The 17,467-nt window shown below is 42.7% G+C and overlaps 1 protein-coding gene across 2 annotated transcripts in view; it reads left to right on the forward strand.

Moving 5' to 3' along the window:
* YLPM1 (YLP motif containing 1) overlaps positions 1–17,467 on the forward strand; it is a 127,498-nt gene that overhangs the window by 73,331 nt on the left and 36,700 nt on the right. For both annotated transcript variants that reach the window (XM_053697190.1, XM_053697191.1), the window contains exons 13-14: positions 11,207–11,326; positions 11,415–11,591. In XM_053697190.1, coding sequence (XP_053553165.1) covers positions 11,207–11,326; positions 11,415–11,591 — 297 coding nt within the window. The remainder of the gene's footprint in view (positions 1–11,206; positions 11,327–11,414; positions 11,592–17,467) is intronic.

Consider the following 17,467-nt stretch of genomic DNA (forward strand, 5'->3'; position numbering starts at 1 on the left):
AGGGCATTCAAAAATGAACCTTCTGTGGAACAGATTTGCAAGGCTGCAACTTGGTCCTCTCCACACTTTTTCAAAATTCTACGAATTTGACACTTTTGCATCGGCTGAGGCTGCTTTTGGGAGAAAGGTTCTTCAAGCAGTGGTGCCTTCCGTTTAGGTTCCCTGTCTTGTCCCTGTCTTGTCCCTCCCTTATCTGTATACTCTAGCTTGGGTATTAATTCCCAATAGTAATTAGATGATCCGTGGACTCGTGTCATTAAAAAGAAAAGAAAATTTATGCTTACCTGATACATTTCTTTCTTTTTTGACACGATGAGTCCACGGCCCGCCCTGTTCTTAAGACAGGTTGTTGGTATGTTATAAACTTCAGACACCCCTGTACCTTGTTGCTTCCTTTCTCTCCTTTACTTCAGTCAAATGACTGGGGTTGGGAGGGAAGGGAGGTGATATTTAACAGCTTTGCTGTGGTGCTCTTTGCCGCCTCCTGCTGGGCAGGAGTGATATTCCCAATAGTAATTAGATGATCCGTGGACTCATCGTGTCAAAAAGAAATAAATTTATCAGGTAAGCATAAATTTTCTTTCTCTTGTAAAGGTGTATCCAGTCCACGGGTTCATCCATTACTTGTGTGATATTCTCCTTCCCTGCAGGAAGCTGCAAGAGGACACCCACAGCAGAGCTGTCTATATAGCTCCTCCCCTAACTCCCACCCCCAGTCATTCTCTTGCAGCTCTCGACAAGAAAGGAAGTATCAAGAGAGATGTGGTGACTTAGTGTAGTTTTTACCTTCAATCAAAAGTTTATTTTTAAACGGTACCGGCGTTGTACTGTTTTTACTCTCAGGCAGAAATTGGAAGAAGACTTCTGCCTGGAGGTTTGATGATCTTAGCGGTTTGTAACTAAGGTCCATTGCTGTTCTCACACATAACTGAAGAGTATGGAAAGAAAACTTCAGTTGGGGGGTCTGCAGATTGCCTGCTTTGAGGTATGTTCAGTATATTTTTTTTTAGAGAGATGATAGGTCTAGTAAATGCTGACAGTGCCTGGTATATTTAAGGTAAGCCTGATACAGTGATTTAACAACTGGGATCATGCTTGCAAAAAGGGATAATATTCATGTTAATACCTATATTACTTAGTGTAAAAACGTTTGCATGATTTATAAATAAAAACGTTTTTTCTCTGAGGGTGATAAATCTTTATTTGGGGCCTAGTTTCCACATGGCTTGTTAGATTACTCCTAGGAGTACTTTTTAAAGGCCCTCTGACTTTGAGTGCATGGTGGGAGGGGCCTATTTTCGTTTTCAGTCAGAGACATCCAGCTTCCCTGAAGGAGTCCTCTGGCTTATAGGACCTCTATAGAGGGTTTTGTTTCCTGCAAAAATCGTTTTTAAGGGCAGGTAGGAGCCACAGCAGAGCTGTGGCAGTGTGTTTGACTGACTGTTAACAGGTTTAATGTTTTTCTAATTCGTTTTTGAGCCTGAGGGGTTAATCATCCATTTGCAAGTGGGTGTAATGCTGCTTTAGTCCCTTATACACATTGTAAAAATTTCGTAGAGTTTACTACTTTTTTTCACTGTTTTGCAGTTTATGTGGTAGTTTTTTTCTCTTAAAGGCACAGTACCGTTTTTTATTATTGCTTTTTTCACATTTATTAAAGTGTTTTCCAAGCTTGCTGGTCTCATTACTAGTCTGTTAAACATATCTGACATAGAGGAAACTCCTTGTTCATTATGTTTAGAAGCCATTGTGGAACCCCCTTATAGAATGTGTACCAAATGCACTGACCTTTCTATAAGTTATAAAGACCATATTATGGCTTTTAAAGATTTATCACCTGAGGTTTCTGAGACTGACAAAAAGGGAGGTTATGCCATCTAGCTCTCCCCACGTGTCAGAACCTATAACTCCCGCTCAAGGGACGCCAAGTACATCTAGCGCGTCCAATGCGTTTACTTTACAAGACATGGCGGCAGTTATGAATCATACCCTCACAGAGGTATTGTCCAAACTGCCAGGGTTACAAGGAAAGCGAGACAGCTCTGGGGCTAGAACAAATACAGAGCTCTTTGACGCTTTAGTAGCTATGTCTGATATACCCTCACAATGTGCAGAAGTTGAAGCAGGAGAGCTTCTATCTGTGGGTGACTTCTCTGATTCAGGGAAGGCGTTACTTCAGTCTGACTCTGAAATGACAGCATTTAAATTTAAGCTTGAACACCTCTGCGTGTTGCTCAGGGAGGTTTTAGCGACTCTGGTTGACTGTGACACCATTGTAGTCCCAGAGAAATTGTGTAAAATGGACAAATACTTTGCAGTGCCTGTTTACACTGATGTTTTCTTTCATGTAATTAGCAAGCGTCCATGAGCTAGTGACGTATGGGATATACATTCCTACCAGGAGGGGCAAAGTTTCCCAAACCTCAAAATGCCTATAAATACACCCCTCACCACACCCACAAATCAGTTTTACAAACTTTGCCTCCTATGGAGGTGGTGAAGTAAGTTTGTGCTAGATTCTACGTTGATATGCGCTCCGCAGCAGGTTGGAGCCCGGTTTTCCTCTCAGCGTGCAGTGAATGTCAGAGGGATGTGAGGAGAGTATTGCCTATTTGAATGCAATGATCTCCTTCTACGGGGTCTATTTCATAGGTTCTCTGTTATCGGTCGTAGAGATTCATCTCTTACCTCCCTTTTCAGATCGACGATATACTCTTATATATATATATATACCATTACCTCTGCTGATTTTCGTTTCAGTACTGGTTTGGCTTTCTACAACATGTAGATGAGTGTCCTGGGGTAAGTAAGTCTTATTTTCTGTGACACTCTAAGCTATGGTTGGGCACTTTTTTAATAAAGTTCTAAATATATGTATTCAAACATTTATTTGCCTTGACTCAGGATGTTCAACATTCCTTATTTTCAGACAGTCAGTTTCATATTTTGGGATAATGCATTTGAATCAATCATTTTTTCTTACCTTAAAAATTTGAATTTTTCCCTGTGGGCTGTTAGGCTCGCGGGGGCTGAAAATGCTTCATTTTATTGCGTCATTCTTGGCGGGGACTTTTTTGGCGCAAAATTTTTTTCTGTTTCCGACGTCATACGTGTCGCCGGAAGTTGCGTCATTTTTTGACGTTTTTTTGCGTCAAAAGTGTCGGCGTTCCGGATGTGGCGTCATTTTTGGCGCCAAAAGCATTTAGGCGCCAAATAATGTGGGAGTCTTATTTGGCGCTAACAAAATATGGGCGTCACTTTTGTCTCCACATAATTTAAGTCTCATTATTTATTGCTTCTGGTTGCTAGAAGCTTGTTCACTGGCATTTTTTCCCATTCCTGAAACTGTCATTTAAGGAATTTGATCTATTTTGCTTTATATGTTGTTTTTTCTATTACATATTGCAAGATGTCCCACGTTGCAACTGAGTCAGAAGATACTTCAGGAAAATCGCTGCCTGGTGCTGGAGCTACCAAAGCTAAGTGTATCTGCTGTAAACTTTTGGTATCTGTTCCTCCAGCTGTTGTTTGTATTGAATGTCATGACAAACTTGTTAATGCAGATAAAATTTCCTTTAGTAAAGTTCCATTACCTGTTGCTGTTCCGTCAACATCTAATACTGAGAGTGTTCCTGATAACATAAGAGATTTTGTTTCTGCATCGGACGCGATCCCCTTTGCTCGTTTTCACATGCGACCTCTTCAGCTCTGTATGCTGAACCAATGGTGCAGGGATTACACAAAGATATCTCAATTAATATCTTTAAAACCGATTGTACGACACTCTCTGACGTGGTGGACAGATCACCATCGTTTAATTCAGGGGGCTTCTTTTGTTCTTCCGACCTGGACTGTAATTTCAACAGATGCAAGTCTTACAGGTTGGGGAGCTGTGTGGGGGTCTCTGACGGCACAAGGGGTTTGGGAATCTCAGGAGGTGAGATTACGATCAATATTTTGGAACTCCGTGCAATTTTCAGAGCTCTTCAGTCTTGGCCTCTTCTGAAGAGAGAATCGTTCATTTGTTTTCAGACAGACAATGTCACAACTGTAGCATTCATCAATCATCAAGGAGGGACTCACAGTCCTCTAGCTATGAAAGAAGTATCTCGAATTCTGGTTTGGGCGGAATCCAGCTCCTGTCTAGTTTCTGCGGTTCATATCCCAGGTATAGACAATTGGGAAGCAGATTATCTCAGTCGCCAAATGTTGCATCCGGGCGAATGGTCTCTTCACCCAGAGGTATTTCTTCAGATTGTTCAAATGTGGGGGCTTCCAGAAATAGATCTGATGGCCTCTCATCTAAACAAGAAACTTCCCAGGTATCTGTCCAGATCCAGGGATCCTCAAGCGGAAGCAGTGGATGCATTGTCACTTCCTTGGAAGTATCATCCTGCCTATATCTTTCCGCCTCTAGTTCTTCTTCCAAGAGTGATCTCCAAAATTCTGAAGGAATGCTCGTTTGTTCTGCTGGTAGCTCCAGCATGGCCTCACAGGTTTTGGTATGCGGATCTTGTCCGGATGGCTTCTTGCCAACCGTGGACTCTTCCGTTAAGAGCAGACCTGTCTCAAGGTCCTTTTTTCCATCAGGATCTCAAATCCTTAAATTTAAAGGTATGGAGATTGAACGCTTGATTCTTAGTCAAAGAGGTTTCTCTGACTCTGTGATTAATACTATGTTACAGGCTCGTAAATCTGTATCTAGGGAGATATATTCTGGAAGACTTATATTTCTTGGTGTCTTTTTCATCATTTTTCCTGGCATTCTTTTAGAATTCCAAGAATTTTACAGTTTCTTCAGGATGGTTTGGATAAAGGTTTGTCTGCAAGTTCCTTGAAAGGACAAATCTCTGCTCTTTCTGTTCTTTTTCACAGAAAGATTGCTAATCTTCCTGATATTCATTATTTTGTACAAGCTTTGGTTCGTATAAAACCTGTCATTAAGTCAATTTCTCCTCCTTGGAGTTTGAATTTGGTTCTGGGGGCTCTTCAAGCTCCTCCGTTTGAACCTCTGCATTCATTGGACATTAAATTACTTTCTTGGAAAGTTTTGTTCCTTTTGGCCATCTCTTCTGCCAGAAGAGTTTCTGAATTATCTGCTCTTTCTTGTGAGTCTCCTTTTTTGATTTTTCATCAGGATAAGGCGGTTTTGCGAACTTCTTTTGAATTTTTACCTAAGGTTGTGAATTCCAACAACATTAGTAGAGAGATTGTGGTTCCTTCATTATGTCCTACTCCTAAGAATTCTAAGGAGAAATCATTGCATTCTTTGGATGTGGTTAGAGCTTTGAAATATTATGTTGAAGCTACTAAGACTTTCCGAGAGACTTCTAGTCTATTTGTTATCTTTTCCGGTTCTAGGAAAGGTCAGAAGGCCTCTGCCATTTCTTTGGCATCTTGGTTGAAATCTTTAATTCATCATGCTTATGTCGAGTCGGGTAAAACTCTGCCTCAAAGGATTACAGCTCATTCTACTAGGTCAGTTTCTACTTCCTGGGCGTTTAGGAATGAAGCTTCGGTTGATCAGATTTGCAAAGCAGCAACTTGGTCCTCTTTGCATACTTTTACTAAATTCTACCATTTTGATGTGTTTTCTTCTTCTGAAGCAGTTTTTGGTAGAAAAGTACTTCAGGCAGCTGTTTCAGTTTGAATCTTCTGCTTATGTTTTCATTTAAACTTTATTTTGGGTGTGGATTATTTTCAGCAGGAATTGGCTGTCTTTATTTTATCCCTCCCTCTCTAGTGACTCTTGCGTGAAAGATCCACATCTTGGGTAGTCATTATCCCATACGTCACTAGCTCATGGACTCATGCTAATTACATGAAAGAAAACATAATTTATGTAAGAACTTACCTGATAAATTAATTTCTTTCATATTAGCAAGAGTCCATGAGGCCCACCCCTTTTTTTGTGGTGGTTATGATTTTTTTGTATAAAGCACAATTATTTCCAATTCCTTATTTTTTATGCTTTCGCACTTTTTTCTTATCACCCCACTTCTTGGCTATTCGTTAAACTGATTTGTGGGTGTGGTGAGGGGTGTATTTATAGGCATTTTGAGGTTTGGGAAACTTTGCCCCTCCTGGTAGGAATGTATATCCCATACGTCACTAGCTCATGGACTCTTGCTAATATGAAAGAAATGAATTTATCAGGTAAGTTTTTACATAAATTATGTTTTTTCAATCCCTAAGAGGTTTTCAGAAATTATTACTAAGGAATGGTATAGATCAGGTGTGCCATTCTCTCCCCCTCCTGCTTTTAAGAAAATGTTTCCTATAGATGCCGCTACATGGGACTTGTGGCAGACGGTCCCTACGGTGGAGGGAGCCGTCTCTACCCTAGCTAAGCGTACAACTATTCCTGTCGAGGACAGTTGTGCTTTCCTAGATCCTATGGATAAGAAATTAGAGGGTTTCCTTAAGAAAATCTTTATACAACAAGGTTTTATTCTACAGCCTCTTGCATGCATTGCCCCAGTCACTGCTGCAGCGGCTTTCTCGTTCGAGTCTCTGGAGGAGGCTTTACAGGTAGAGACCCCGTTGGATGATATCCTTGACAGGCTTAAAGCTCTTAAGTTAGCCAATTCATTTGTTTCTGATGCCGTTTTTCATTTAACCAAGCTAACGGCTAAAAATTCAGGTTTTGCCATTCAGGCACGTAGGGCGCTATGGCTTAAATCCTGGTCAGCTGATGTCACTTCAAAGTCTAAACTTCTCAAGATCCCCTTCAAAGTGCAGACCCTATTTGGGCCTGGACTGAAGGAGATCATTTCTGATATTACTGGAGGAAAAGGCCACGCCCTTCCCCAGGATAGGTCCAACAAGTTAAGGACCAAACAGACTAATTTTCATTCCTTTCGAAACTTCAAGAGTGGCGCAGCTTCATCTTCTTCTTCTACAAAACAAGAGGGACATTTTGCCCAGTCCAAGCCAGTCTGGAGACCTAACCAGGCTTGGAACAAGGGGAAACAGGCCAAAAAGCCTGCTGCTGCCTCTAAGACAGCATGAAGGAGTAGCCCCCGATCCGGGACCGGATCTAGTGGGGGGTAGACTTTCTCTCTTCGCCCAGGCTTGGGCAAGAGACGTCCAGGATCCCTGGGCTCTGGAGATTGTTTCCCAGGGATATCTTCTGGATTTCAAAGCTTCATCTCCAAAGGGGAGATTTCATCTCTCACAATTATCTGCAAACCAGATAAAGAGAGAGGCATTCTTACATTGCGTTCAAGACCTACTAGTTATGGGAGTGATCCACCCAGTTCCAAAGGAGGAACAGGGGCAGGGCTTCTATTCAAATCTGTTTATAGTTCCCAAGAAAGAGGGAACTTTAAGACCAATCTTGGATCTCAAGATCCTAAACAAATTTCTCAGGGTCCCATCCTTCAAGATGGAGACAATTCGAACCATCCTACCTATGATCCAGGAGAGTCAATATATGACTACCGTGGATTTAAAGGATGCTTATCTACATATTCCGATACACAGGGATCATCATCAGTTTCTCAGGTTCGCCTTCCTAGACAGGCATTACCAGTTTGTGGCTCTTCCCTTCGGGTTACCCACGGCACCAAGAATCTTTACGAAGGTTCTAGGGTCCCTTCTGGCGGTTCTAAGACCGCGGGGTATAGCAGTAGCCCCTTACCTAGATGACATCCTGATACAGGCGTCAACTTTTCAAATCGCCAGGTCCCATACGGACATTGTTCTGGCATTCCTAAGGTCTCACGGGTGGAATGTGAACGAAGGAAAGAGTTCTCTCTCACAAGAGTTTCCTTCCTAGGAACTCTGATAGATTCTGTAGAAATGAAGATTTACCTGACAGAGGCCAGGTTGTCAAAACTTCTAAATTCCTGCCGTGTTCTTTATTCTACTTCTCGCCCTTCAGTGGCTCAGTGTATGGAAGTTATCGGCTTAATGGTAGCGGCAATGGACATAGTGCCGTTTGCCCGCCTACATCTCAGACCACTGCAACGTTGCATGCTCAATCAGTGGAATGGGGATTACACAGATTTGTCCCCTCTACTAAATCTGGATCAAGAGACCAGGGATTCTCTTCTCTGGTGGCTATCTCGGGTCCATCTGTCCAAGGGAATGAGTTTCCGCAGGCCAGAATGGACTATAGTAACGACAGATGCCAGCCTTCTGGGCTGGGGTGCAGTCTTTTACTCCCTGAAGGCTCAGGGTTCGTGGACTCAGGAGGAGGCCCTCCTTCCGATAAACATTCTGGAACTAAGAGCGATATTAAATGCTCTTCAGGCTTGGCCTCAGCTAGCTGCAGTCAGGTTCATCAGATTTCAGTCGGACAACATCATGACTGTAGCCTATATCAACCATCAGGGGGGAACAAGGAGCCCCCTGGCAATGTTGGAGGTTTCAAAGATAATTCTATGGGCAGAGGTTCACTCTTGCCATCTATCAGCTATCCATATCCCAGGAGTAGAGAACTGGCAGGCGGATTTTCTAAGTCAGCAGACTTTTCATTCGGGGGAGTGGGAGCTCCATCCGGAGGTATTTGCCCAGTTGATCCAACTTTGGGGCAAACCAGAACTGGATCTCATGGCGTCTCGTCAGAACGCCAAGCTTCCTTGTTACGGGTCCAGGTCCAGGGATCCCAAGGCAGCGCTGATAGATGCTCTAGCAGCGCCCTGGTCCTTCAGCCTGGCTTATGTGTTTCCACCGTTTCCTCTGCTTCCTCGTCTGATTGCCAAGATCAAGCAGGAGAGAGCTTCGGTGATCTTTATAGCCCCTGCGTGGCCACGCAGGACTTGGTATGCAGATCTGGTGGACATGTCATCCTTTCCACCATGGACTCTGCCGCTAAGGCAGGACCTTCTACTTCAAGGTCCCTTCAAACATCCAAATCTAATTTCTCTACGTCTGACTGCTTGGAGATTGAACGCTTGATTCTATCAAAGCGTGGTTTTTCCGAATCGGTCATTGATACCTTAATTTAGGCTCGAAAGCCTGTCACAAGGAAAATCTATCATAAGATATGGTTTAAATATCCTCATTGGTGTGAATCCAAGGGTTACTCCTGGAGTAAGTTCAGGATTCCTAGGATATTATCTTTTCTCCAAGAAGGATTGGAGAAGGGTTTGTCAGCTAGTTCCTTAAAGGGACAGATTTCTGCTCTGTCTATTCTTTTGCACAAACGTCTGGCTGAGGTTCCAGGCGTTCAGGCGTTTTGTCAGGGTTTAGTTAGGATCAAGCCTGTGTTTAAACCTGTTGCTCCGCCATGGAGTTTAAATTTTAGTTCTTAAAGTTCTTCAAGGGGTTCTGTTTGAACCTTTGCATTCCATAGATATTAAGCTCTTATCTTGGAAAGTTCTGTTTTTAGTAGCTATCTCTTCGGCTCAAAGAGTTTCGGAGTTATCTGCTTTACAGTGTGATTCCCCTTATCTGATTTTTCCATGCAGATAAGGTAGTGTTACGTACCAAACCTGGGTTTCTTCCTAAGGTGGTATCTAATAAGAATATCAATCAGGAGATTGTTGTTCCTTCACTATGTCCTAATCCTTCTTCAAAGAAGGAACGTCTATTACACAATCTTGATGTGGTTCGTGCTTTAAAGTTTTATTTACAAGCTACTAATGATTTTCGTCAAACATCTGCTTTGTTTGTTGTCTACTCTGGACAGAGGAGAGGCCAAAAGGCTTCGGCAACTTCTCATTCTACTAGAGCAGTAGCTTCCACATGGGCTTTTAAACATGAGGCCTCTGTTGAACAGATTTGTAAGGCGGCGACTTGGTCTTCGCTTCATACCTTTTCTAAATTCTATAAATTTGATACTTTTGCTTCTTCGGAGGCTATTTTTGGGAGAAAGGTCTTACAGGCAGTGGTGCCTTCCGTTTAAGTTCCTGCCTTGTCCCTCCCTTCATCCGTGTCCTAAAGCTTTGGTATTGGTATCCCACAAGTAATGGATGATCCGTGGACTGGATACACCTTTACAAGAGAAAACAAAATTTATGCTTACCTGATAAATTTATTTCTCTTGTGGTGTATCCAGTCCACGGCCCGCCCTGTCATTTTAAGGCAGGTGTTTTTTATTTTTAAACTACAGTCACCACTGCACCCTATAGTTTCTCCTTTTTTTCTTGATTGTCTTCGGTCGAATGACTGGGGGTGGCAGTTAGGGGAGGAGCTATATAGACAGCTCTGCTGTGGGTGTCCTCTTGCAACTTCCTGTTGGGAAGGCGAATATCCCACAAGTAATGGATGAACCCGTGGACTGGATACACCACAAGAGAAATAAATTTATCAGGTAAGCATAAATTTTGTTTTTCTCCACCCTGTAATTTGAATTTAGTTCTTTCTGTATTACAAGGTCTTCCTTTTGAACAATGCATTCCGTTGGAAGGTGTTTATTTCTGTTAGCCATCTCTTCTGCTAGGAGTGTTTCTGAATTGTTAGCACTGTCTTGTGATTCTCTGTTTTTAATTATTCTCAAGGATAAGGCTTTACTTTGTGCTAAATTTGATTTCCTTCCTAAGGTAGTTTCTACAGAAAATGTCAGTCCAGATCCTGTTAATCTAAGTTGTACTAAGGTAGCCTTGGCCTCTTGACTTAAGTGATTCACAATTCCTACTTGCTGGCGGGAAGATCGTCTGTTGAGCGTATTACATCTTATTCTACAAGAGCAGTTGCAATGTTGTCAGCTTTTAAAAACAATGCATCTTTGGAACCGATTTGCTGCCATATGGTCTTCTCTTCCCGATTGGTGCTGGAGGGGATGGAACATCAGCATATATCTTCCGCCAAGCTACACACAATGTTACAAACAACAAATTTGACGTGCAGCACTGGCCTGATTAAAAATTCCACTTTTATTCTTTCATAGTTAAAAGTACAGAAAAGCATGAGGAATTCTCAAACAGCTGACACGTTTCTGCTCTCAGCTGTACTCAAAGCTTCTATTCTATCATTTTAAACCGCTAATTGTATTCCTCTATATCCCATGACAAGGGTTTGTTCAGTACTATGGAAGCCTTCCAGCCTATTGTGAATTTTTAGTGACGGTTACTTCTCCCAGTAGATGTGGTTGAGTAGTTTGCCTTGTGAATTTAGCCTTTCTGCAATACCCATCTCCAGGCCTGACAGTAGCGCATCTGCTGGTCTCTCGTCACCGTTTATATTGCTACCTTAAGTGGATGTTTTGTCCTTGGATCTGTTATTGCTCTTAACGTCTGTTTTTTTTTAATTGTTGCAGGATAAGGAGGTTGAGTGTGGTGGCGCAGCGCCACGGGTTCTAAGCCTTGATGATTATTTCATCACTGAAGTGGAAAGGGTAGAGAAGGACCCTGATTCGGGCAAGAAAGTTAAAAAGAAGGTAATGTCTTGTTGCTACAAAGTTAATGGTATGTTTATAGCACAACCACAACATGAGCTTATGCATATGATTTATATTTCCTGTGTAGGTGTTGGAATATGAATATGAACCAGAGATGGAAGAGACGTACCGAAGCAGTATGTTTAAAACCTTCAAAAAGACGCTGGATGACGGATTCTTCCCATTCATTATCCTAGACTGTATCAATGACAGAGTGCGACATTTTGAGCAGTTTTGGAGTGCTGCAAAAACCAAAGGATTTGAGGTGCGTTGATTCCGAAGGGATGTGTGCTCATAGAGAGACCTATAGAGAGAGAGGGTACTGAAAAAATGAATTTATAGTATGGAGGATTGCGATATACAAAGCTAAAAGTATCACACACTACACCTGCCCTAACTCCTTCTCTATTAGGGAAACAATGAATAAGTGAAAAGAGAAAGATACTAAGGCTAAAGATACTATAAAGGATTTATTAACATCCGGATTGGATAGTTTTTATGATAATTGCAATATTAAAATCACAATGGTAAAATCCATATAAAAGTGGGACGTCTCCTAATGCTTGTAAAAAGATGAATTCATAAAAATGCTAAAATATCCAAACTTACATATGCGTGTTTAAATATTATGGTAATATCAAACAAGATTATGCGTTAATGCAGATAACGAACAACAATGTGAAGATAACAGCGGCTAAAATACAAAAGTTCATCCGTGGTGTAATAGGGCATAAATTAAAGGGACACTGAACCCCAAAAATTTTCTTTCGTGATTCAGATAGAGCAGCAATTTTCAGCAAATTTCTAATTTACTTCTATTATCAATTTTTCTTCATTCTCTTCCTATCTTTATTTGAAAAAGAAGGCACCTAGGCTTTTTTCTCCAACATAGGTGTGTCCGGTCCACGGCGTCATCCTTACTTGTGGGATATTCTCTTCCCCAACAGGAAATGGCAAAGAGCCCAGCAAAGCTGGTCACATGATCCCTCCTAGGCTCCGCCTACCCCAGTCATTCTCTTTGCCGTTGTACAGGCAACATCTCCACGGAGATGGCTTAGAGTTTTTTAGTGTTTAACTGTAGTTTTTATTATTCAATCAAGAGTTTGTTATTTTGAAATAGTGCTGGTATGTACTATTTACTCAGAAACAGAAAAGAGATGAAGATTTCTGTTTGTATGAGGAAAATGATTTTAGCAACCGTCACTAAAATCCATGGCTGTTCCACACAGGACTGTTGAGAGCAATTAACTTCAGTTGGGGGAACAGTGAGCAGTCTCTTGCTGCTTGAGGTATGACACATTCTAACAAGACGATGTAATGCTGGAAGCTGTCATTTTCCCTATGGGATCCGGTAAGCCATGTTTATTACGATCGTAAATAAGGGCTTCAAAAAGGGCTTATTAAGACTGTAGACTTTTTCTGGGCTAAATCGATTGATTATTAACACATATTTAGCCTTGAGGAATCATTTTATCTGGGTATTTTGATATAATATTATCGGCAGGCACTGTTTTAGACACCTTATTCTTTAGGGGCTTTCCCAAAGCATAGGCAGAGCCTCATTTTCGCGCCGGTGTTGCGCACTTGTTTTTGAGAGGCATGGCATGCAGTCGCATGTGAGAGGAGCTCTGATACTTAGAAAAGACTTTCTGAAGGCGTCATTTGGTATCGTATTCCCCTTGGGGCTTGGTTGGGTCTCAGCAAAGCAGATACCAGGGACTGTAAAGGGGTTAAAGTTAAAAACGGCTCCGGTTCCGTTATTTTAAGGGTTAAAGCTTCCAAATTTGGTGTGCAATACTTTTAAGGCTTTAAGACACTGTGGTGAAAATTTGGTGAATTTTGAACAATTCCTTCATGTTTTTTCGCAATTGCAGTAATAAAGTGTGTTCAGTTTAAAATTTAAAGTGACAGTAACGGTTTTATTTTAAAACGTTTTTTGTACTTTGTTATCAAGTTTATGCCTGTTTAACATGTCTGAACTACCAGATAGACTGTGTTCTGAATGTGGGGAAGCCAGAATTCCTATTCATTTAAATAAATGTGATTTATGTGACAATGACAATGATGCCCAAGATGATTCCTCAAGTGAGGGGAGTAAGCATGGTACTGCATCATTCCCTCCTTCGTCTACACGAGTCTTGCCCACTCAGGAGGCCCCTAGTACATCTAGCGCGCCAATACTCCTTACTATGCAACAATTAACGGCTGTAATGGATAATTCTGTCAAAAACATTTTAGCCAAAATGAACACTTATCAGCGTAAGCGCGACTGCTCTGTTTTAGATACTGAAGAGCATGACGACGCTGATAATAATATTTCTGAAGGGCCCCTAACCCAGTCTGATGGGGCCAGGGAGGTTTTGTCTGAGGGAGAAATTACTGATTCAGGGAACATTTCTCAACAAGCTGAACCTGATGTGATTGCATTTAAATTCAAGTTGGAACATCTCCGCATTCTGCTTAAGGAGGTATTATCCACTCTGGATGATTGTGACAAGTTGGTCATCCCAGAGAAACTATGTAAAATGGACAAGTTCCTAGAGGTGCCGGGGCTCCCAGAAGCTTTTCCTATACCCAAGCGGGTGGCGGACATTGTTAATAAAGAATGGGAAAGGCCCGGTATTCCTTTCGTCCCTCCCCCCATATTTAAAAAATTGTTTCCTATGGTCGACCCCAGAAAGGACTTATGGCAGACAGTCCCCAAGGTCGAGGGAGCGGTTTCCACTTTAAACAAACGCACCACTATACCCATAGAGGATAGTTGTGCTTTCAAAGATCCTATGGATAAAAAATTAGAAGGTTTGCTTAAAAAGATGTTTGTTCAGCAGGGTTACCTTCTACAACCAATTTCATGCATTGTCCCTGTCGCTACAGCCGCATGTTTCTGGTTCGATGAGCTGATAAAGGCGGTCGATAGTGATTCTCCTCCTTTTGAGGAGATTATGGACAGAATCAATGCTCTCAAATTGGCTAATTCTTTCACCCTAGACGCCACTTTGCAATTGGCTAGGTTAGCGGCTAAGAATTCTGGGTTTGCTATTGTGGCGCGCAGAGCGCTTTGGTTGAAATCTTGGTCGGCTGATGCGTCTTCCAAGAACAAGCTTCTTAACATTCCTTTCAAGGGGAAAACGCTGTTTGGCCCTGACTTGAAAGAGATTATCTCTGATATCACTGGGGGTAAGGGCCACGCCCTTCCTCAGGATCGGCCTTTCAAGGCAAAAAATAAACCTAATTTTCGTCCCTTTCGTAGACACGGACCAGCCCAAGGTGCTACGTCCTCTAAGCAAGAGGGTAATTCTTCTCAAGCCAAGCCAGCTTGGAGACCAATGCAAGGCTGGAACAAGGGAAAGCAGGCCAAGAAACCTGCCACTGCTACCAAGACAGCATGAAATGTTGGCCCCCGATCCGGGACCGGATCTGGTGGGGGGCAGACTCTCTCTCTTCGCTCAGGCTTGGGCAAGAGATGTTCTGGATCCTTGGGCGCTAGAAATAGTCTCCCAAGGTTATCTTCTGGAATTCAAGGGACTTCCCCCAAGGGGGAGGTTCCACAGGTCTCAGTTGTCTTCAGACCACATAAAAAGACAGGCATTCTTACATTGTGTAGAAGACCTGTTAAAAATGGGAGTGATTCATCCTGTTCCATTAAGAGAACAAGGGATGGGGTTCTACTCCAATCTGTTTATAGTTCCCTAGAAAGAGGGAACGTTCAGACCAATCTTAGATCTCAAGGTCTTAAACAAGTTTCTCAAGGTTCCATCGTTCAAAATGGAAACCATTCGAACAATTCTTCCTTCCATCCAGGAAGGTCAATTCATGACCACGGTGGATTTAAAGGATGCGTATCTACATATTCCTATCCACAAGGAACATCATCGGTTCCTGAGGTTCGCATTCCTGGACAAACATTACCAGTTCGTGGCGCTTCCTTTCGGATTAGCCACTGCTCCAAGGATTTTCACAAAGGTACTAGGGTCCCTTCTAGCTGTGCTAAGACCAAGGGGCATTGCTGTAGTACCTTACTTGGACGACATTCTGATTCAAGCGTCGTCCCTTCCTCAAGCAAAGGCTCACACGGACATTGTCCTGGCCTTTCTCAGATCTCACGGATGGAAAGTGAACGTGGAAAAGAGTTCTCTATCTCCGTCAACAAGGGTTCCCTTCTTGGGAACCATAATAGACTCCTTAGAAATGAGGATTTTTCTGACAGAGGCCAGAAAAACAAAATAGACTCTTGTCGGATACTTCATTCCGTTCCTCTTCCTTCCATAGCTCAGTGCATGGAAGTGATCGGGTTGATGGTAGCGGCAATGGGCATAGTTCCTTTTGCACGCATTCATCTAAGACCATTACAACTGTGCATGCTCAGTCAGTGGAATGGGGACTATACAGACTTGTCTCCGAAGATACAAGTAAATCAGAGGACCAGAGACTCACTCCGTTGGTGGCTGTCCCTGGACAACCTGTCACGAGGGATGACATTCCGCAGACCAGAGTGGGTCATTGTCACGACCGACGCCAGTCTGATGGGCTGGGGCGCGGTCTGGGGATCCCTGAAAGCTCAGGGTCTTTGGTCTCGGGAAGAATCTCTTCTACCGATAAATATTCTGGAACTGAGAGCGATATTCAATGCTCTCAAGGCTTGGCCTCAGCTTGCGAGGGCCAAGTTCATACGGTTTCAATCAGACAACATGACAACTGTTGCGTACATCAACCATCAGGGGGGAACAAGGAGTTCCCTGGCGATGGAAGAAGTGACCAAAATCATTCTATGGGCGGAGTTTCACTCCTGCCACCTGTCTGCTATCCACATCCCAGGAGTGGAAAATTGGGAAGCGGATTTTCTGAGTCGTCAGACATTGCATCCGGGGGAGTGGGAACTCCATCCGGAAATCTTTGCCCAAGTCACTCAGCTGTGGGGCATTCCAGACATGGATCTGATGGCCTCTCGTCAGAACTTCAAAGTTCCTTGCTACGGGTCCAGATCCAGGGATCCCAAGGCGGCTCTAGTGGATGCACTAGTAGCACCTTGGACCTTCAAACTAGCTTATGTGTTCCCGCCGTTTCCTCTCATCCCCAGGCTGGTAGCCAGGATCAATCAGGAGAGGGCGTCGGTGATCTTGATAGCTCCTGCGTGGCCACGCAGGACTTGGTATGCAGATCTGGTGAATATGTCATCGGCTCCACCTTGGAAGCTACCTTTGAGACGAGACCTTCTTGTTCAGGGTCCGTTCGAACATCCGAATCTGGTTTCACTCCAGCTGACTGCTTGGAGATTGAACGCTTGATCTTATCGAAGCGAGGGTTCTCAGATCCTGTTATCGATACTCTTGTTCAGGCCAGGAAGCCTGTAACTAGAAAGATTTACCACAAAATTTGTAAAAAATATATCTGTTGGTGTGAATCTAAAGGATTCCCTTGGGACAAGGTTAAGATTCCTAGGATTCTATCCTTCCTTCAAGAAGGATTGGAAAAAGGTTTATCTGCAAGTTCCCTGAAGGGACAGATTTCTGCCTTGTCTGTGTTACTTCACAAAAAGCTGGCCGCTGTGCCAGATGTTCAAGCTTTTGTTCAGGCTCTGGTTAGAATTAAGCCTGTTTACAAACCTTTGACTCCTCCTTGGAGTCTCAATTTAGTTCTTTCAGTTCTTCAGGGGGTTCCGTTTGAACCCTTGCATTCCGTTGATATTAAGTTATTATCTTGGAAAGTTTTGTTTTTAGTTGCAATTTCTTCTGCTAGAAGAGTTTCAGAATTATCTGCTCTGCAGTGTTCTCCTCCTTATCTGGTGTTCCATGCAGATAAGGTGGTTTTACGTACTAAACCTGGTTTTCTTCCAAAAGTTGTTTCTAACAAAAACATTAACCAGGAGATTATCGTACCTTCTCTGTGTCCGAAACCAGTTTCGAAGAAGGAACGTTTGTTGCACAATTTGGATGTTGTTCGCGCTCTAAAATTCTATTTAGATGCTACAAAGGATTTTAGACAAACATCTTCCTTGTTTGTTGTTTATTCCGGTAAAAGGAGAGGTCAAAAAGCAACTTCTACCTCTCTCTCTTTTTGGATTAAAAGCATCATCAGATTGGCTTATGAGACTGCCGGACGGCAGCCTCCCGAAAGAATCACAGCTCATTCCACTAGGGCTGT

The sequence above is a fragment of the Bombina bombina genome, chromosome 1, assembly GCF_027579735.1.
Source record: "Bombina bombina isolate aBomBom1 chromosome 1, aBomBom1.pri, whole genome shotgun sequence".
NCBI lineage: Eukaryota > Metazoa > Chordata > Amphibia > Anura > Bombinatoridae > Bombina > Bombina bombina.